Source organism: Podarcis vaucheri (genome assembly GCF_965113315.1).
Source record: "Podarcis vaucheri genome assembly, chromosome: 10".
In the NCBI taxonomy this organism is placed as follows: Eukaryota; Metazoa; Chordata; class Lepidosauria; order Squamata; family Lacertidae; genus Podarcis; species Podarcis vaucheri.
Window position 1 is genome coordinate 48,922,243 of NC_138748.1, and position 21,840 is coordinate 48,944,082.

The window sequence follows — 21,840 nt, forward strand, 5'->3', positions numbered from 1 at the left end:
AAGGTCCCTGGAGATCATTTTACTTCTGTACCTACCTACTCTTTCTCCTTACAGCTGCTTTTCATTTTGTCTTTATTGTGACCCATAGCAGTCCCTGATGATGATACTTCCACAAAAGATGAGATAACTTTTGAGTTAAATAGGTGTTCTGTTTTGCACAGTCACTTTCCACAGTTTTGGTGGAAGAGATGTAGCACACCGTTGGTACCTTGGACAGTGCTGTGCAGAGCTCAAGTTGGCATTTCCATAAGAACAGGACTCGGGTGTTGTTTCAGCAGCAGTGCTCCTCAGATTCAAGGCCCCTCCAGAAATCCTTTATATTGTGCATTCGTAATGATTGTGCTCATGTGTGTGGTCATGCTTTCTATATTGTCTGCACCTGCACAAGCTTTGAGGCAGACATACTGCTTCATTTCCAGTCACTGTATGTCCTGTAACTTCCTACCAAAATTCAATAATTTCATTTATACTACAAATGTTCCAGGTTTTTTTATTTCTTGGCCCTACTTTTGTTGCTCCATAGCACATGATGCCCTTCATAGCACATGATTGCCCTTCAGATGGCAATCATGCAATAACATTGGGGAAGCATTACAGAACAATTAATATAGCAAAATGATGTTTGGACTATCTGGAATAAACACACCACTAATGCACTATAATTGTGTCGACCACACGTTGCAGAATACATGCATGCAAAAAACCAACGTCTGGAAGGACACTGAGAAATTTCAGAAAAATGCATGTGAAGTGCATGTGAAGAAATGTAACATGTCTCTAGTAAAACTTTGACTGCATCTACCTTTCAGTTTCCTTCATAAGTAATATGGAATGGGTTTTCTTTCCATTCCAGTTTTCTCTCTCTAACTGAACAAACTTCTAATGCTTTTAAGCTGAGATCTGTGCTTCTAAAGAGCAGAAACAATTGCCTACCTGGACACTAGTATGTTTCTCTATTGTGATTCATGTCAAATTAAGAAGGAAGACAATCAATGTCTAGATCAATTTTATTTACACCCTGCATCAAAATCTTACCAGACATATTAGTAATTTTCACAGAAAACCCAAAAACATACACACAGAGTGCTGTTAGCTGCCATACAACTGTTGGTGGAAGGGCTGCATAATATGCATTCATTAAGAAAGAAATTTCCATGGGAAACCTGCCATAATCTGAATGATGGGCTGTCTCTTATATGCCACTGCCTGCTCTTTTGGGGAATCTTGTGAAGCAATACACTTCCTTTGCATATGTCACAGTTCAATTCTATTCCATGTCACTCTGTTCAGTAGTCTGTTCATCATCATAAGGTGTAGTGCATGATGGGGCAGTCCTTCTCTCTCTTTCCATAACCGTTCCATTTGTTTACTTTCCTACTGGAGCAACAGAATTGGAGAAGGAGGCATTACACATCAGGAAATCACTTCTCTCTTCTGCAAACCTGTGGCAGCACAAGAGAAGCAGGACAATATTGCATAGCCTATTTCAACCTAAACATTCTATGCACCAGTCTAATCAGACTAGTGCACCACTTTGCTCATACTGATGTATATTCAGCGGTCTGCATTTCCACTCTTTCCCCAACCCCCACAAAAACTCTGGTGCCTGATAATGTCATCAGCCAATACACACGCACACACCAAGTTCACCATCCCAACTCCAAGTGCACAGCTCCGGCCACCAGCTGAAACTCCCAAGTTGGACGAGAATAATGAGCATGAAATGAAGGTTACTGTAGTTCAGTGGTTGTTTGGTTTGCACCTGGATATTTAAATTCATCAAGTCTCTGGTTCCCATCAGTAAGCTGCAAAATGTAGAGCATACATCAGGAAACAGAATGAGAGCCAAGAAAAAAGGAAAGGAGAGGAGGTTGTTGCTTTTCTGATGACATTCGCAGAGCAATAGCAGAAATGGAGCTAGATTCTCAGATAGCTACTTTTGTTCTTGTCTGGTTTCTTATTATAAAGACATTTCCTCTTTAGCTTCCTCTCTAAGACTTGCAAAAAAAATATGTAAATCCTGAACTTGTCTTTCAATCGTCCAGAGATCTGTTGTCTGTGTTAACAAAAAAAACCTAACACAATTTGGCTGCAGACTCAGGGCTGGTTCAGAAAAGGCTCGGGATATAGAAATTGCTGCATACTTGGTCACTTTAGCTCAGTAGGGTCTACAGTGACCAGCAGTGGTTCTCCAGGGTTTCAGACCAGAGACATTTCCAGTCCCACCTGGACATGCCAGACATTGAACCTGGGACCTTCAGCATCCAATTAAATAACAAACCATTTGCCCCACTTTCATGATACACAAAATCAGTTGTCTGAGGCAATTACCTTACTAGTACTGCTACTAATGCACTGCCATAAAAAGGAGATACATCAGTACTGAGCTGCAGTCCTTCCCTGAAAGGCTGTCGAGTAGTAAAGCATAAGAGCAAACCCCTGGCTTGCATTTATCCCAGGAAATGCATCCAAATCCCATAATTATTCAGTTCAGAAACTGAAATGAATATATTCATAATCCTCGAATGTATAACCAGCCCTAACTTCAACCCAACAAACTTTAATATTTTTTGTAATTCAAACCTAGCTTAATATATTCATATTTTTATGCACCTGGGGTTGGCATAACTAAGCAGCCAAACTCTGCCATTTTTACACATGCTTATTTGTTGCTTGCTGTAACGCTTTCATTTCCAAAGGAAATTAAATGCCCACATGTAGAATTGGTTTTACATTAACACCTTACAGAACAATCATAAGCCCTGATCCATCACGTTAGAGGTTAGAATGTTGTGGAGGTTTTCCTCTTTCCACTCATGGGGTTGGGGGGAGGTGTCTGCCATGAATGTATATGCTGCAGCTGCCAAAAGTAGAGTTAGGAGTTATCCCTGCTGAAGGTAACCAGCATAAAACCTGGTAACGGGGTGAGGAGGGCCACCTACGAGTGGTAGAGTTTATTTGGCCATCTCTGCTGCACCAGCCTAGAGCTGGCACAGGAAAATCAGCAATTTTACTGCCCCAAGCCTTCCACACTGGCTGGCACAGGAGGCAGGCTTTGACTGCAGCAGGTCTTACAATTGTGCCCTTAGTTATTACTCTAGGTCAAAGGAAATGCTCAGTGTCAACATTTGGAACTGAAACCATACAAGAACCGATAACGAGTCGCAGAAGTAGTCGTTCCTTGACAGCATTAGCAACATGCTGTCTTTCAGTCTTCCATGTCAATATGTTTTTGATGTTAACGGGCTGGGCCCTCTCTATTCATAAGCAGGTGGCTCCCCGTGCAAATAGCAGTCCAATGAGTTTACTTGCAGGCAGGACATATCATAAGAAGGTATGCCAGCTTGCTGTTTGAAATCAGATCTACTCTGAAGTAACGACTGCAGTCTACATTTTGAAATGGCATGGCAGCATGCCTCTCTGCCAGTAGATCTGCTCATGCATAAAGCTGCAAACTTGTTCAAACTTAGGTGAAAGTAAACCACATTGACAAAGTGGGACTTACTTCCACGTGCATGGATAAGTCTGCTGTAGACTGCTATCTCAACTAAGGAACAATATTCCTCATGATATCTGTCATCAACATATTGATTGTCAGTGCAGGGTTATTGGTAGGAATTTGGTTGTGATCCTGACTTTTCTGCAGATTAAAGATGAAAGAGATTTTAAATTCAGTTCGCATTTAAAGGTGAACCTACCTGAATGACACTTTCTGGAACAATGTGCAAACTGAAACACATCCTTTGTAATTTGCACTAATCTGAATTTTACAGTGCAATTCTCCAGCCAAATATTGTGTCCTTGGGTAATGTGTGCATTGAAATGAACATATTCATTAAAATAGCACTTAAAATATAATGTGGAAATTGTTTCACAAAAATGTGTATATTAGGCAAAATTCACACTAAAATGCTGGTGAATTTTCTAGAGGGCTTTTTTCAAACGCAAATGGAAGTGTGGATAACAGCAAAAAAAATGAGAAACTAGACATAAAATGAAGTTGACAAATTCACCCATCCCTACCCGTAATTAAACCCAGAAATGCTACCCAGGTTTCAATGCTAACTGGGTTTCAGCCATATTATCAAGGCAGGAGCAGGTAACAATAACTCACAAGGGGCCAAGAAACAAAACAGCTCAGGCCTAGTGAGCACAGCAACTCCTCCCAGCAGGTTTTGCTCCAGTGAGGCAGTTGTGAAACTGAAGGTCCCCACCTTTTTACAGCTCACTAAGGCTCCTCCTCCCTCAAGTCCCTCCCAAGCAATCAGAGACTCCAGCTCCTTGTCTGTCACTGCTCCACCCTCTTCATACACCTGAGAGTTCTGGGAGACTGGGGGAAGGGGAACTAGTCACAGCAGCAGGGGGAGACACACACACCCGGCTTCTTCAGTAGCCTGCCTCATCTCTGTCTCTTGGCCCCCCTTCTCTCCAGCCTCTGCTTCTACCTCTGCTTCTGAACTGCTCTCTGCCACAGCCTCTTCTGCTCACTAAACCCTGTTCACTCTTCAGCTTCTGACACCTCTTCCTCCTAGTTTGCTCCGTCTTCCCCCTCTGACCACTCATTGTCGCCCCACCACCAATCCCCTGGCTCTGAGCCTTCTTCTGTTGGGGGTTTCTCCAGCTGGTGCCTCCCACCACTCCTCTGTATCCAGCCAGTCCATGACATATATCAAGGCTTAACCGTGGAAGATTGTGAACTGTTTAGACTTTCTTGCAAACCACTTAGCTTTATTGCAAACTACTTAAAGGTTTGGCTGCAATATACATTTTGTTAAATAAAATGAATAATAAGATGTGAGACAAAAATCAAAAAGAAAGCACCCATGCAGAGCCTTCCCTTTAACAGTGATGAACATAGCCAGTCCCACACATCTGGGATTACAAGAAAATGTTTCTGTGGCAGAGGATGTGCCTTTCAGAAAACACTGAGCCTCTTCACTGCCTGCTCAAGGCTGTGCCCCTGACTAGAGGCCCAACACATTCTTGTTTTATGTTTGTGATGCAGACTAGTAGCCTCATTTGTTAGAACTGTGGTACAAAGTATTTATGAATTTGTAGAACAGCCTAGACATGCCGCATTGAAAATATATTCCAGGCGGTGTCCAAACGCACAAACAGCACAATCTGTCCGCCTACTACTATTTACAGAGGGTGAGATAGTTTTTGTCTGTAGGCCTCTTTTACTATGGGACATTTTTGCTTCAGACAAAAAAAAATATGCCCTCAGATAGCTATCAGCTGAGGAAAGGGTCTGACGAGAACATTCCAGTCACAGAACAACACAGAAGTGTTGTTTGGGTTCACAAACAATGGAAAAAACCAACCCTGGTGTCTCCTGCCTCAAACAACATGTATTGAAGGACACACAGTTCTGTCTTCTTCCTAAGATATTTATACAACTTCACTTCTGTAGTTTTCAAAATGCTACAAAGGTGATTTTATCTTCATTGTGTGTTTCAGGCAAATTAGAAAACTGGAGCAGCCAGTGGCAACTTGCCATCTTTTAACCTGAAACCAGTGAGTTGTTGCCTTTTGCATAAATAAAGAAGGCCATTATGGGGGTTAAGCACAAGGTGGCACTGGACTGATTGGTATCTGGGTGGAGTTCACTGTTGCTGTTCTTTCTTGTTTAAGGGAGACAGCAAAGTGCTTGCCTAGCTTCCTGGCTGGTACGTCCTCTAAGCTTTTCATGACACCCTTGAATTCCATTGGTGGCTGGTGTCCATTGGGACCAACCAGTAGTGCAGAAGGCAGGGAGGCCAACAGTAGGTGAAGCCAGACCTAATTACAAACAGTGCCAACCCAACTGGTTGTAATTAAGAAGAGAGGCAACTGGAAGTTAGCCAAGGGCAAACTGATGTTGGTGGAGCAGTGCCCCATTTACCCTAATGGACCAGCCGCCACTGTTTAAATCTCCAGTTCAAGCATGAGAAAAGGCTGCCACAGCCTCTCACACCACATTACTTCCAGAATCCTGTTGTCTGCTTGGGGTGTACAATTTGACATGGTAACAAGTCACAGCACAGTTTGGGATTCCTCCTCTGAAAATTGCAAACCGTAATGCCCAGCTGCTAGAGAGGGTATACATTTTCTTTTAATCAGTTGTTAATTGTATTAAATATCTCTGAATATGAAGGAGAGTTATTACATGATTGAAAGTAGGCAATACAAGAAATGGCTGAAATGGCTGAAACAACTTTGTTGTTAAAGCTCAAGATTCTTAACCTCAGGGTCATGGATTAAACCTCCATGTCGGACAAAAGATTCCTTCATTGCAGTTGGTTGGACTAGATAACCCTTGTGGTCTCTTCCAACTTTACAATTCTATGATTCTATTCTCTCTCCTATAGGTAGCACTCAGGGTTGTGTGTTGAGACCACCCCCTCGTTGATGAGTAAGACACAAGGACACAGATATTAAGTTAATGTTACTGGGCAAATTTAGGCCACAACTTTATTGGTTACAGATACCCGGTAGCATTTACCACCTGTGTTTGTTATTATAATGAATGATTTAACACCACAGCATAAAATGGATTAATCATGAAAACGTGGCAGAGTGAGGACAAATTTGATCCACTTGTGGGGAAATTACATAGGAAGCTGTCTTATTTTGAAGCATACAGTTGGTCCATATATATCCCGAGTCTCAATGAGAGGCTGGTCAGACCCTGAGTAGGAGGAGTCTGAGGCCTTAGACAGGGAAGACCCTGGCTATTTTCTCTTAGTTTTTAGTTTGTTTTCATACATCAGTCTTATGTAATAATAATATAATAATTTATTATTTATACCCCGCCCATCTGGCTGTGTTTCCCCAGCCACTCTGGGCGGCTCCCAATCAAGTATTAAAAACAATACAGTGTTAAATATTAAAAACTTCCCTGAACAGGGTGAACTGACCGAACCCAAAGGGTGCTCATCAATGGTTCCTCTTCATCCTAGAGAAGAGTGACTAGTGGGGTGCCACAGGGTTCTGTCTTGGGCCCGGTCTTATTCATCATCTTTATCAACGACTTGGATGATGGACTCAAGGGCCTCCTGATCAAATTTGCAGATGACACCAAACTGGGAGGGGTGGCTAACACCCCAGAGGACAGGATCACACTTCAAAACGACCTTGACAGATTAGAGAACTGGGCAAAAACAAACAAGATGAATTTTAACAGGGAGAAATGTAAAGTATTGCACTTGGGCAAAAAAAATGAGAGGCACAAATACAAGATGGGTGACCCCTGGCTTGAGAGCAGTACATGTGAAAAGGATCTAGGAGTCTTGGTTGACCACAAACTTGACATGAGCCAACAGTGTGACGTGGCAGCTAAAAAAGCCAATGCAATTCTGGGCTGCATCTAGATCAAGGGAAGTAATAGTGCCACTGTATTCTGCTCTGGTCAGACCTCACCTGGAGTACTGTGTCCAGTTCTGGGCACCACAGTTCAAGAAGGACACTGACAAACTGGAACATGTCCAGAGGAGGGCAACCAAAATGGTCGAAGGCCTGGAAACGATGCCTTATGAGGAACGGCTAAGGGAGCTGGGCATGTTTAGCCTGGAGAAGAGGAGGTTAAGGGGTGATAAGATAGCCATGTTCAAATATATAAAAGGATGTCATATAGAGGAGGGAGAAAGGTTGTTTTCTGCTGCTGCAGAGAAGCGGACTCACGGAGCAATGGATCCAAACTACAAGAAAGAAGATTCCACCTAAACATTAGGAAGAACTTCCTGACAGTAAGAGCTGTTCGACAGTGGAATTTGTTGCCAAGGAGTGTGGGGGAGTCTCCTACTTTGGAGGTCTTTAAGCAGAGGCTTGACAACCATATGTCAGGAGTGCTCTGATGGTGTTTCCTGCTTGGCAGGGGGTTGGACTCGATGGCCCTTGTGGTCTCTTCCAACTCTATGATTCTATGATTCTAGGGCTGCCTTCAGATGTCTTTTAAAAATAGGATAGCTACTTATTTCCTTCACATCTGAAGGGAGGGTATTCCACAGGGTGGGTGCCACTACCGAGAAGGCCCTCTGTCTGGTTCCCTGTAACCTTACTTCTCGCAATGAGGGAAACACCAGAAGGCCCTCAGCGCTGGATCTCAGTGTCCGGGCTGAACAATGGGGGTGAAGACGCTCCTTCAGGTATACAGGACCGAGGCCATTTAGGGCTTTAAAGGTCAGCACCAACACTTTGAATTGTGTTCAGAAATGTACTGGGAGCCAATACAGATCTCTCAGAACCGGTGTTATGTGGTCCCGGCAGCCACTCCCAGTCACCAGTCTAGCTGTCGCATTCTGGATTAATTGCAGTTTCTGGGTCACCTTCAAAGGTAGCCCCACGTAGAGCGTGTTGCAGTAGTCCAAGCGGGAGATAACTAGAGCATGCACCACTCTAGTGAGACAGTCCGCGGGCAGGTAGGGTCTTAGCCTGCGTACCAGGTGGAGCTGGTAGACAGCTGCCCTGGGCACAGAATTAACCTGCACCTCCATGGACAGCAGTGAGTCCAAAATGACTCCCAGGCTGCGCACCTGGTCCTTCAGGGGCACAGTTACGCCATTCAGGAGCAGGGAATCCCCCACACCCGCCCGTCCCCTGTTCCCCCAAAACAGTACTTATGTCTTGTCAGGATTCAACCTCAATCTGTTAGCCGCCATCCATCCTCCAACCGCCTCCAGGCACTCACACAGGACCTTCACACCTTCACTGGTTCTGATTTAAAGGAGAGGTAGAGCTGGGTGTCATCTGCATACTGATGAACACCCAGCCCAAACCCCCTGATGATCTCTTCCAGCGGCTTCATATAGATATTAAAAAGCATGGGGGAGAGGACTGAATGAACCCTGAGGCACCCCACAAGTAAGAGCCCAGGGGTCTGAACACTCATCCCCCAACACCACTTTCTGGACACGGCCCAGGAGAAAGGAGCGGAACCACCGTATAACAGTGCCCCCAGCTCCCAGCCCCTCTAGATGGTCCAGAAGGATGTTATGGTCGATGGTGTCAAAGGCCACTGAGAGATCCAGCAGAACTGGGAAACAGCTCTCACCTTTGTCCCTAGCCCACCAGAGATCATCAACCAGCGCGACCAAGGCAGTTTCAGTCCCATGGTGAGGCCTGAATCCCAATTGGAAGGGATCCAAATGGTCCGCATCCTCCAGGCGTGCTTGGAGTTGTTCGGCAACCACCCGCCCAATCACCTTGCCCAAAAATGGTAAATTTGAGACTGGGCGATAGTTGGCCAAATTGGCTGGGTCTAAAGATGTTTTTTAAAGAAGCGGTTTAATCACCTCCTCTTTTAGCAGGTCTGGGAAGGCTCCCTCACAGAGGGAAGCATTCACCACCCCGCAGAGCCCATCGCCCAGTCCTTCCCGGCTCGCTTTTATCAGCCAGGATGGGCAAGGATCAAGGAGACAGGTGGTCGGTTTCACTTGTCGAAGCAGCCTGTCCACATCCTCGGAGGTAACAGATTTGAATTGATCCCATGTAACAGGACTAGACAGAACTCTAGCACTCTCCCGCCTGGGCCCTGCTCCCACGCTGGAGTCTAACCTCCTTCTGAATCTGAGCGACTTTATCTGCAAAAAAACTTTGCAAAAGCATTGCAGGAGATCTTGGGGTCCCTAGCAGGCCCCGATGGTGCAGGTGCTTCCGATAGATTGTGAGCCACCTGAAAAAGTCTCCTGCTGCTGTTTTCTGCAGATGCAGTGGTGGCTGCGAAGAAGGCCCTCTTCGCCGTCACCATTGCCACTTGGTAGGCTCGACGTTGAGCTCTAGCCCGTGTCCGGTCTGATTCAGAGTGAGTTTTCTGCCACCAGTGCTCTAGCCGTCTCAACGATTGTTTCATCGCCCTCAGCTCCGGGGAAAACCACGGGGGTGTCTGGGCTCCATGCAATCGGAGAGGGCGCTTCAGAGCCAGACAGTCAATACCCCTGGTTAACTCCGCGTTCCAGCAGGCCACCAGGGAATCAGCTGAGAGGCCATCAACTTGGGATAAAGCACCCCCTACCACTCTCTGGAACCCAGTTGGATCCATTAAGTAGTGGGGGAGGAGACCATCCAAACCATGTAGCAGCAGAAATGGAAAGCCAGTTTCTCCTGAATACTATAAGCTGGAGTTAAACAGGGTAAATATACCATCTTCAAGTCATCTTTTCAGAGAGATATAGCTGGCTGCTGTCCAGAGTGGAATGCTGGACTATATTGACCTTGGTCTGATGCAGCAAAGCCGTTTTATGCAATATTTCTACTTGATCCTTAAAAGATACTGGGCAGGAGTGGTGGTGCAGGAATCTAATATAGAACAGATGATGAATTTATTGACTATTGCAAGGATGGAAATAGCAATGAAATGGAAATGTTTGGAAGCGCCAAGAATGTATGGTCGGATATTAAGACTTTGGCAGGTTGCTGAATTAGTCTAAGTGACAAATATAGTAAGGGCATTGGAAGGACAAAAGCTCTGATCATTTCCCAAGGAGCATACTTTATTTATCCAATTTTGGAACATTCATTCAGGAAAACAAATTGGACCAGGAAATTTATCGTTCGTCTTGTAATCTTCCTGTATGAGAAAAAATATGAAAATTAAAAGAAAAAAACCACTTATCTTGTGAGAACCAAGCCAAAGAAGAGGCCCTGCAAAAACAGTTCTGCATATTAATACTTAGCATCTATATTATGGAGCTGTGGGAGCTCCTGTCACCAATACAGAAAAAGGGTTTGGGTGGAAAGACCCAATATGAAGATGCAGATAAGCTAAGCTGCAAGGAAGCACAATATGTCAGATTGTAGAATTCTTTATTATTCTTATTAGTTAAATTTGTATACCACCCTTCGTCTGTAAATCTCAGGGCCGTTCATAACATAAAAATACAAGATAAAAAACGCAAAATACATAATCAAAACAAGAACAAAAGCAAACCCATTAGATTATATGACAGTACTAACACTCCAAGCCCACCCACGACATTAAGCAGGAGGGCTGAAGGGTAATTCTAAATGCAAGTTTAGAATTCCAAGTTACAGGGAGGATTCTATGCATGCTCAGCTGAGACATTCAGAATCACCCTTCAGATCTTCCCACTCAGTTTGCAAAGGTTGGAGGTCAAGGAAGGAAGGTTGGCATGCACCAGGACACTGCAGGAGTTGGGGCTCACAACCTGCTCAGGCCTTTGAAGGCCTGAATTGGGCTTTAGAGGACCCACCCGCAAGGAAGCTAAGCAAGAACTATGTTGTCTGTCTTCCACAAGAGCAGGCTCGGAGAACTCCTGACTCTACCCAGATGCAACAAAGTCCAGTGCCATCTTGCAAGTAAACCATATTATGACCCCTTCCACAATAAGATGTACCTTGCTGTCTGTCCTTCCTTCCCTTGCTTGGCCAGCTAAAACTGCCTCTTGGTAATGTGTCTTAAGTGGTAAAGGGGCTTCAAACCCAAGTGTGCAGAGATCCTTGAATTGTCTCAGTTTCTGTTAGGGATGCACGATCACCCTGATTGGGATTTACCACATCCCTTATTCTAAATAGCCATTCAATGCATCAGAAGCAATTTTCGATATTCAGAGAGATACAGAAAAGGATCCAATTGGGATGTCGCAGACACTCATTTATCTGATGCAACTTGAATCTGATTTATGGCATGAGACACGCTTGGGGCAGTTCAAAAATCATGATTAGCTCCCAACTTTACGCAATCTCCGTAGGGTGAGGTTATCAGTACTGAATCTTATAAAAGCTTTCCTTCAGAGGCAAAGCACACAATTAATTAGGGAATATAAATTACAATAACGAGGCCCAAGTTCCACAGGAAATAACAGTATCAAGCTGTACAATCCTATACATATCAGAGGTAAGACCCGTTGAGTTCAATGTAAGTTACTCCCAGATCATTCTGTGTACAGTATAGGATTGCAGCCTAAACCCATTAGACATTTTCCCATGAGAGGTGCAGATAAGGGTTTGGGAAATCCCAGGCATGTACTCTTGGGGGGAGCAAGATGCCCATCTGGGAGGGATTTTTACATTTTAAAGGAAATGTGTGGGATTTGGGGTGTGTTTGTTTGTTTGTTTGTTTGTTTGTTTGTTTGTTTGTCGCAGGCTCGGGTTAGCAGTGGCTCGGGCTGTCCTCTTTTTTGCTCTTCAATGTATGGCAACCCTAGTACAGGTTGTCTTTGAAAAAGCAAAGCATCGACAGGGAGAAAGAAACAGATGTTTTGCTGCCTTGCATGCAGAGCAGCTAGTTCACATTTGTCTCATTTAGTCTTGTGTGATGAAGCATTGCCTCAGAGATGAAATCAGCTCCGACCCCCGCCTTTTACTTTCCAGTAAAAGGAGGGGATTTGCCCTCCCCCTCCATAGACAGGAATGACTGATGGAGTGGATTTAAACAGACCACAGCCTCCTCTGTACAACCCCAGACATGCCCAAGGAAAGAAGGAGACCTGTGTGTTATTCCCAAAAGAATTTCTCAAGTTCCTGCTGCTTGCAATTCCCGGTCTCTGTCCTCTTCAGTGTGCAAACATAATTATTTAAGAAAGAAAATAATGACTCTAGTTACGGTAGTGGTTGCAGTAAGGGGCAGGGGTGGGGTGGGGGGATAGTGTTTGGTGAGTGTCTTGACAAGCCTTTATTTTATTTTTTTAATACTGTAATGGCAACTGCAGCAAGGGATGACTTGCCTCGCCTGTGGGCTGGGTGAGTTCCAGCTGTTCATCCCCACTTCCTTGCCTCAGAGGACATCAGTGGGAGCTATTATTGCCTGTTAGTTGTCATCTGCCAGCAAGGGAAGACCTGCCTGCATCAACAGGCTCCGTAGTCTAGTGGGGTTGCCAGTGTGGTGACCATGGATGTGAACCCAGATCTCCCCAGACAGAGTCCAGCACGCTAACCACAACACTACCCTTTCAGCAGCTCACTATTATATGACTGCCTGGCGATCCTAATAAATTGTGTATTCAGCTCTGTACTGTTATTCTTTGCTGTTTGAGGATATATCTAGCTGTCTGCATTTTTTTTATTCTCCTTGAGGGCATGCCTACACTTCAAATTCACAAGTACACTGTTGCTTCACCTGCTTAAATAAAGCTGTTTCTTTATTAGGTCAACTAAAATGTCACAGAACAGTGTGCAATCTTTTGAGTTCTCCAGAACTCTTCATCAGGCTTGAGGTTGGCAGGGGTGTGGGTGAGAGAGATTAGCTGGCTGTGAAGACATGAGTCTTCACTACCAGCCTTTTTTTCTGTTTTTCCCTATCCCCTTTCTTTGCTTATCATCTATCCTGATGAAAAGCTCTGCAGAACTCAAAAGCTCTCACGCTACTTTGCCACATTTTGGTTAGCCTAATAATGATATTGCCCTAATACGGGGTTTTTTTTTTTCTTCTTATGGGCTGGCACATCTGCCCTCAGGTTTGTTGATTTTTAAACAACATCCCCTGCTTGTTTCCTAGTCAACATGCTTTCATCATGGTCTATTCTACACACAAATTCTGCTCATGAAGAAATGATACGTTTTTCTCTGCCCTCAGTACTGCCTTTAAAAAAGATTCCTGTGTTTAGACAGGTGGCAGCTGGGGATTTATTGGCCCAAGTTCACCACTGCCTGAGCAGCTCTTTGAATATATGATTTCTTTGCTGTTCTTCTACCCGTCTGGATTTGTTTTTACAATTCTCATGGCTGAAATGCTGACAAAATGAAAAGAAAAAACCTTTAAAAAGGGGGGGTGAGCTTTTATAGTGAACTTGAACTATGTCTCGCTCTCATTTGACCATTGGGGAAAGGCGCTTGAGTCATATATAAAAGCTGGTTAAAATGACGAGAACTTGGAAAGTCAGAGGGAAATGTTTAAAAGCTCTGTGTCTAGCCTGGGACTCCACCAACCACTACAATGGCATGCTCTAACCACAACACGTATTGTGAGCCGGGGCCTGTGGTCTGTGGTTTGTTTCTTCCAGAATGCAAGTGACTCCACATTGTTGCCATAATTGCTGTTGAAAAACAATCATCAAAGTGCTAGGTGGGGGTTTTAAGGAATCAACCACACTTGTGGTTTACCATGTTGACCAAATGGCCCACCATCTAGTAGGAACATTAGTAACTTTTGATTTCTATGCAGATATACCACTCAGTAACAAAGGACATCCTCATGGTTAGAAAGAGAAGCCAGTATGTCAGGTAGCAAGTTGTCAACCATCCAGGAAACTCTACCCTATATGTGGTGTGGAGAAGGGGGCACCCCACTGCCATGAAGCAGAGTGAGGCTTGGGGTGGGCATGTAACCTACTTTTGAGAGGACAGTATTTGAAGGTGTCTTCTATTTAAAGGGCTGTTGAGTTCAAGTCCGGTCTAAAGATAAAGAACCAGAAGAAGAAAGGAGAGCAGCAGGGACATTGAAGTTGTTCATCAACAATATGTATCTGAATGCTACTTGCAGAGAGTCACAAATGGGGAGGGTGCTGTTGTACCCAGGTCCTATTTTCAGGATTCCTAGAGGCATCTGCCTGGCAACAGAACGTCGGACTAGATGGGCCATTGACCTTATCCAGCTGTGCGGTTCTTATGTTAATTAGGAGCTGGACAGCAGATTGAGCAGGCACACAGGTCACTTGGTTGCAGTCTACCCCGCTGTGATGCATTGTATTTCTGTGCATTTACCTCCAAGGAGATCAAGGTAGTATACGTGGTTCTCTTCTCCCCATTTTATTCTCAAAAAATCCTGTGAGAGACAGTGAGCTTCATTGGCTGAGTAGGAAGAAGAAGAAGAGTTTGGATTTGATATCCCGCCTTTCACTCCCCTTCAGGAGTCTCAAAGCGGCTAACAATCTCCTTTCCCTTCCTCCCCCACAACAAACACTCTGTGAGGTGAGTGAGGCTGAGAGACTTCAGAGAAATGTGACTGACCCAAGGTCACCCAGCAGCTGCATGTGGAGGAGTGGAGACGCGAACCCGGTTTCCTAGATTACGAGACTACCGCTCTTAACCACTACACCACACCAGAATTCAAAGCCTGGTCTTCCAGATCCTAGTCAAACACTTTTAACTGTTACACCACACTCGCTCCCCAGTTGTAGTCCTAATACTCCCTATGGACGTGGGCATTGGGACTCTGCTTCCAGCAGTAAATGTCTTGAGCTGGCACTATGTATGTACACTGGTCATAGAAAGAAACATTGTACATTCAAATGACAAGTTATTTTGTGGAACTGAAATTTGGGGACTTGACTGCATTGCTTTAGTTGTACCGACCGTGGCTCATTCATCTCTGATGTGACAGCCTCACTCCTTAATCCACAAGCCCACTGTTCTCTGTCTGCGTGATCAACGCAGGCAATTTGAAAAATTCAAATGATTTCATCCTGTTTGTTTTCCTGTTTCTCTTAAGAAAGCAAATCTTAACAAAACAAATACTCTGAAGTTCACTGGTTTATTTTGTCCATGATTTCAGTACAAACATGTTTGTTCTGGTTAAACTCTTGCAATGCCCTCTCTTAATTATATTCAACACCCTCCCATGAGAACTGTGACTGAGGTTATATAAATATACCACACTTGGTTCCAGCAATTCTAGCTTCACTCTTGTGGCTGTCATATCCCCTTGCTGCGTTTATATAGCCAAACAAGCACTGAGACTGAAATTCTATGCACATTTGTTTCATACATAATGACGAAGTAGAATGACTTCTTGTGGAGGCAGTTATGGGAAGGCTGGAGCCAAATTGCCTCTGGTCCCAGCCAAACCAGTGGAGAAGTTCTTGCTGCCTCATCTCACTTTGTCTGAAGCTGACAGGCTGAATGGCTACATCAGATGTTGCCTGGGCATTCTAAGAACTTAAGAGCATAAGCAGAGCCCTGCTGGATCAGACCATGACCAATAGTCGGAAGTGGGGGAGGGGCATTGTAGTACAGCAACATCTGGAGGGCCACAGCTTTCCCACCGTATCTATAGCTGTGGGTTGTCCCCATCCTCCTTCCTAATGAACCAACTTCCACAGGCCACATCATCTGATTGAGTATATGGCAGTGTTTAGTGTTCCTAATGCTGAGTGCAAAGGGGACCCATACCACTTAAGGATGGTGTTGGATTTCCAACTCCCATCAGTCCCAGCCAGTGTAACCAACAATCGGGGAAGATGGGAGTTGTAGTCCAACAACATGTGAAGGGTTGCAGGTTTTCCACCCCAGATATAGGGCAATAAATAGGCAGCCGTTTCTCATTTCATTGGTTTTCCACCCCTGAGCTAGCCAGAATTGCCTGTTCTATGAGCAGCACCCCAAGGTATGAGGAAGAGTTTAAGGAGTTCCATTTCTGTGAATTATGATATGAACTGACCTAATCTGCACTGCCTAGTCTAATGGAACCTAATTGGAACCCAATTCTCCTTTTAAATTCTATACCTCTCCAAATTTTGTAATAGCGTTTTCAGCTCAAAGAACTTACCAAAATGCATCAAAATGCATATGTATTCCTATGCCCTTTTAAAATGCATTGGGGGGGGGTGTTATTGAGTTGTTGTTCTTATTTTGATTATGTGTTTTGTCGTTTTATAGTTTGATTTAATTCTGTGAACCACTCTGAGACCTCCTAAGCATGTGCTTATTTTGCTTAATGGTTAATCCAGCCCTGCATGTAGCCACACTTTCCTAGGCTTCAGACTACCAGGGCTGAAATTGTGCCGCCAGAGTCCACAAACTGTACTTACTATGTATGTTTCTATCCAGGAGGTATGCCTGGTCTCAAGGGAAATATGACATGTTAGTTGTATAAGCATCCTCCCACTACCCAACATCTCTTGATGCAAAGGAAACATGCCAACACACGCACACACGTCCCTCAAAAAACAATGTACTGAAATGTGTTTATATATAAAACTGCCACAGATGGAGATAACAACCCTCATCTATATTTAGGTCATGCCAGGTTCTTTTCCTTAGAGATAATTGATAATTGGAACAACAGCAATTTTTCCACCTGGAAAGTTCTGGTTTATCAGCTATAAATGGTAATGCATCATCACATGTTAACTGTTTAATGATTCCATTGCACTAAACTTTGGTATTTATCTTCGTGGCTAACTTCAAAGAAAGCTGAAGCTCAGTTGGGTAGAAAAGGGAATTTTTTCAGGTTCAGTCTTTCTCACACCTGCAAAACAAGCTGCATCAGCCAAAATTCCTTCTTAAGAGCCATTCAAAAACATTTCCAGTGTAGTCCAGTCTCATTTTGCCCTGATGATGATTATTTTATTTTATTTTATTTGTACCCTGCCCATCTGAATCACCTGGGTTCACAGATGAAAATGCTGCTTTTTTCCTTCCTGGGTGAGCAGCAATATTTAGGGGCAGAGGGCCGTCTACCTGTGCAACTGTCTAGCAAATGCTTTTGCATATTAATGTATTGGGATATGAGAGAGATTGGATAACTACATTTAGCATACATTATTTGGGTAACATCTTTATTAGGGCAGATGACGCATCCCAAAATAGTGTGAAAGATTCAAGTTCTCTAGGACTCTTTATCAGGCTAAACAAACCAAAGCTGAGTAGAGGAGGGGAAAGGCTGGCTGGTGGTGAAGTCAGAGTCTGCATCTGGGCTCACAGACTTGAGATGGAGTCTAAGGAGGCTCTGTGAGGTGCTGTGCCCTGGTGGGAGTTACTTCTGAGTAAACATGCATAGTCTGCATGTTGAGTATTGCATGTGGCAAGTGGTAGGGCTTTTGTGAATAGTGATAAATATGTAGAAGGATCATTTATGAGTCACTGAATCAGTCATTCTTGTTCTTGTAATTATTTTTAGCATTAGTCTTAAACTATGCAAGCATGGATGAATTAAGTTAACATTACTAGTAATCACAGCCTTTCTCATCATCCTCATTAGAGAAAGAGAAAGCACACTATGGCTTTATGAACTGTTCATTTGAGCTACATGTAGACTAGTGCATCCTCTGCCAAGCTGTTGGTCCTTCCAGGCATGTTGGACCACAACTCCCATCAGCCCCAACCCCAGCCCCAGCCCCAGCTATTCCTCCTCCCTACCATTCAGCTATTATCAGGAAAAATGGGAATGACTTGTTTCCAGTTCATTAGGTTTAGAGGATGGTTCCTAGTATGTAAAAATCCTCAGATGAAGGGCAGTATATAAATTTAACTGACGATGGTGGTGACATATAGCTCTCATTTTAAAATGTGCTCTAACAGTTTGTGGGGAGGAAGAGAAGGAAAATTTCATGTACAGTATGGGGTAAAATTGCAGAGACTTAAAGAAGAAGAATATAATGAAGAAAGTGTGAGTCAGGAAAAATAAGGGGCAAAAGGCTTTATTTCCAAATTGTTTTCAGAAGCTGCTTCTACTGAAAAGTCCAATAAAAATCTTGTTTCCAATGAGCTCTCTTTAACTATCCATAGAAATCTGTGGACACACACACACACACACACACACACACACACACACCTACCTTCCTTTGCTAAACCTGTAGCCAGAGATATGGCTAATTGGTCTGAGCCAAAATGTGAACTTCATACTGCACACCTTCCTACTGGCAAAGTTATTTATGTCCCTAAGCCCCCTGGGATGTTTTTCCCTTAGTCCAGCTGATGTTTCATCCTTGTTGCATATGACAGGACTGGTGATCCTCCTTCAGAAGTCAGAGTGTGTGAACATTCAGTGGTATCACAGCAGCTCAGCCAGTAGACAGGTGACAGTTAATTTAGCATATATTTTAGAATTCCACAATAAATTGTGTTGGTTTTGCATTGGGAAATGTCTGCGGGCCTCTGTGCATGATGAGCTGAGTGAAATTCTAGCTGCGTGGGAAATCTGCACATGTTGGACATCCGTGTGTGGAAAGTCAGCCATATGGACATGCTCTCCGCACATGATTTTCCTTTCAACATACATTGAGAAATACTATAGAGAAGTGCTTTACTGAAAGCCCTGTTCTGCATGTAGCCACTAGTCATATTACCACATTGTGGTGGTTATATCTGTGTGTGAAACACAATTGAGAGCCCTAAGATTGAAAAAGGTGCTTGCCATGTACCAGTTCTGGACTGATTTCTTCCTTTTCCTTTCAGCTCACAACTCCAGCTTTCCCTGTTGTCGTCAAGCTGGGACATGCTCATGCTGGAATGGGGAAGGTAAGCAAGAGACAATATCCTCACTTTGAGAATGACATATATGCTCTGTACCCTTTGGTGTGCAAAACAGCATACAATCCTTTCACTGGAACAAAGTGAATTTCCCACATCTTCCCAGCACCACCACGACAAAGCCTCAAGAAGAGAAGGGGGGAATGGGGGCAGACATGATAGTAGTGTTCAAATATCTGAAGGGCTGCCACACAGAAGATGGAGCAGACCTGTTATCTTTTGCTCCAGAAGATATGACTAGAACCAATGGATGGACATTTTGGGGAAGTAGATTTTGTCTAAATTTAGGTATTTAAGCAGAGGATGGACAACCATTTTTGTTGCAGATTTTGCACTGAGCAGGAGGTTGCAGGGCTAAATTGTGATGGTGCAATTGGCGCAAGTGTACCAGAACCCATGCCTACAAGGGGGCACAGTCTCTGAACTTTCACATTTTAAAAAAGAAGTTTCTGACCCTCCCAGAAGGAAAGTTACAAAGCAAAATGTGCAGGCAACCTTCTAAGTGTAAATTGAGCCAGGCTAGCTGCTTCGGCATTTCAGTGTTTCTAGCCAATGAGTTGACGTCTGAGCTGTGACTGAGTGCTAAGTAAATACGGTAGTTTGGACACTAGGCTACAGGAATCCTTGGAGTACTAAAATGCTGCTTTCCCCCTCCTCTTTAGTGCACTTTTTCTTCCTGCGTCTGCCTAATCCTTAGAATCTCTTCTAGCAACTAGGATATGCCAAGAAGGGGGTTGAACAAAAACATAAACCTATGATTCTGTGATTCATGTCAACTCTCAGTTTAGGGGGGCAAGTCCATATAGTTGGACATAAACCTGAGGCCATACTACACAAAAATGGGAGAGAAAGGCTATAGAGTGCTAGGATAGAAGTCAGTTGGGGGAGAGAATGCACAGGGTGGGTAATCAGATTTCTCCTCAAAACCTGGAACGTGAGCCGAAGTGTGATTGCATTACTGCCCACAAAGGTTCTGTATTTTCAATATGAACAGGTGTTTTGCTGCAGTGCCCCAGGTTCAGCTCATGGAAATTCACCAGTAGCACAGTAGAATGTCCACCGCTGAAAATCCAGGACCTGGATATTAGCGACAATTGTTATAATATGTTAATACAATAGTACATCATGTCCCAGGATCCTTATAGGATGTATAAAATGAATAATTGAAAATAATGGTATTGCAACAAAATACATTGGAAATCTTCACCACGTGATATTATACAGTTAAGACATTGGAGGAAGGGGACATTAAAAACATTGACTGATCCAATTAAGATCAGGGCTTTCCATCTGACAGTGAAACATAAATAGGATTGTATATATGGAAGGCTTATGCTGAACTGGAATGTACTGAGCGCAGAGTGGATACCTGCTTGAGTGTTTCTTTAGCAACTATGAGGCTTTTGTCATGCTTTTCATTGAATGAAAATTGGGTAGTCATCTTTCAAAGTGTTGTTAACTTGCACTCCAAGGGGCTCATGGGCCCTCTCTGTGTGTATTCTTGCCTACAAAAAGTGGTCACCATCAGTAACTGACCCCACTGTTTGATCCTACTGAATGACAGCCTCCTGTTATTTGCTCTTTCCCCCCTAAAGGAAATATAGGCATTCATTTACTGGGATTTCACAGAGAAGGAAAGAAGTTTCCTGCCTTTTTGTTTGGGAGCTTGCCAAAGGAGAAATCCTAAAAACAGTTTTCTTCCAAACCTGTTTGTTTTTCCCAGACTCTCTGGGATCGTTCTGCATTCAATGGATTAGCAGCTTCTTTCACTTTGGGAAGTGGAAGCAGCATTCCCCTCTGCCAATGGAACACTATCTGCATTTTGAGCAAAGCTACTATAAGCACCTTGGCTTCTGGTCATGTATACTGTTGTCCCTAGCACTAGGACAAGTAATGTTTGTCTGAATATTATCTGCCAGTTACTCAGGAATTTAGGATCTGTTATGATTCCCCCCTCCCACACTTAAATGAATTTTTATCTCCACAGCAATATCCATTCAATACCACCATCATGGCCACCTTCTTCTCTCTGCCCTTTCCCTCAAATACCATAGTGTGGACTGAAATAAACCAATTCTTTCTTCATATGCAAAATTCAGGATTACACGAGCATATAAAGTCATAACAGGAACCGTCTTTTTCTCCATTCATTTCTGGATGCCTGCCTTGCATTGAGAAGTTCCTTGCAGCTCTTGCAGAGAGAGCTGAGCCCAATCCAGTATTATAATAATCATTTTTGATGGCCTGTTGTGATCTACATCTCCTTTCCTCATTTTGAAAATTTCAATGAATATATATTTTTAAAAGAAACAACTTGTTAAACAAAAAGAAAATAGTGCTGAAATGAAATTTAGAAAGGAAAATTTGATTGATAATTCTTTCCCAATCTCGGAAAAGCTCCCAGAAATTCAAATGTGTGCAAATTCTAAACTTAAATTAGTTTCAACCTCCTCAGTTATAGACGCCCCAAGATTTTCTTAAGGTGGAAAGTTGTTGATAAGGTATTATCTTTGACAAGTTATTATCAGACACTCCCTGTAAAATTAACTCACAAAGCCAAACTTCCAAATTTCTGAAATCCTTAAAACATTTAAATGCTGAAATGTTGAATATATACAAAATTTCATTTTACTCTGTACAAGGAAGGAAGTGAGTGTGTGTGTGTGTGTGTGTGTGAGAGAGAGAGAGAGAGAGAGAGAGAGAGAGAGAGATGTT

General features: G+C 43.5%; 1 protein-coding gene across 2 annotated transcripts in view; it reads left to right on the plus strand.

The window, feature by feature from the left end:
- SYN3 (synapsin III) overlaps positions 1-21,840 on the plus strand; it is a 183,968-nt gene that overhangs the window by 133,837 nt on the left and 28,291 nt on the right. For both annotated transcript variants that reach the window (XM_082241196.1, XM_082241195.1), the window contains exon 7: positions 19,051-19,113. In XM_082241196.1, coding sequence (XP_082097322.1) covers positions 19,051-19,113 — 63 coding nt within the window. The remainder of the gene's footprint in view (positions 1-19,050; positions 19,114-21,840) is intronic.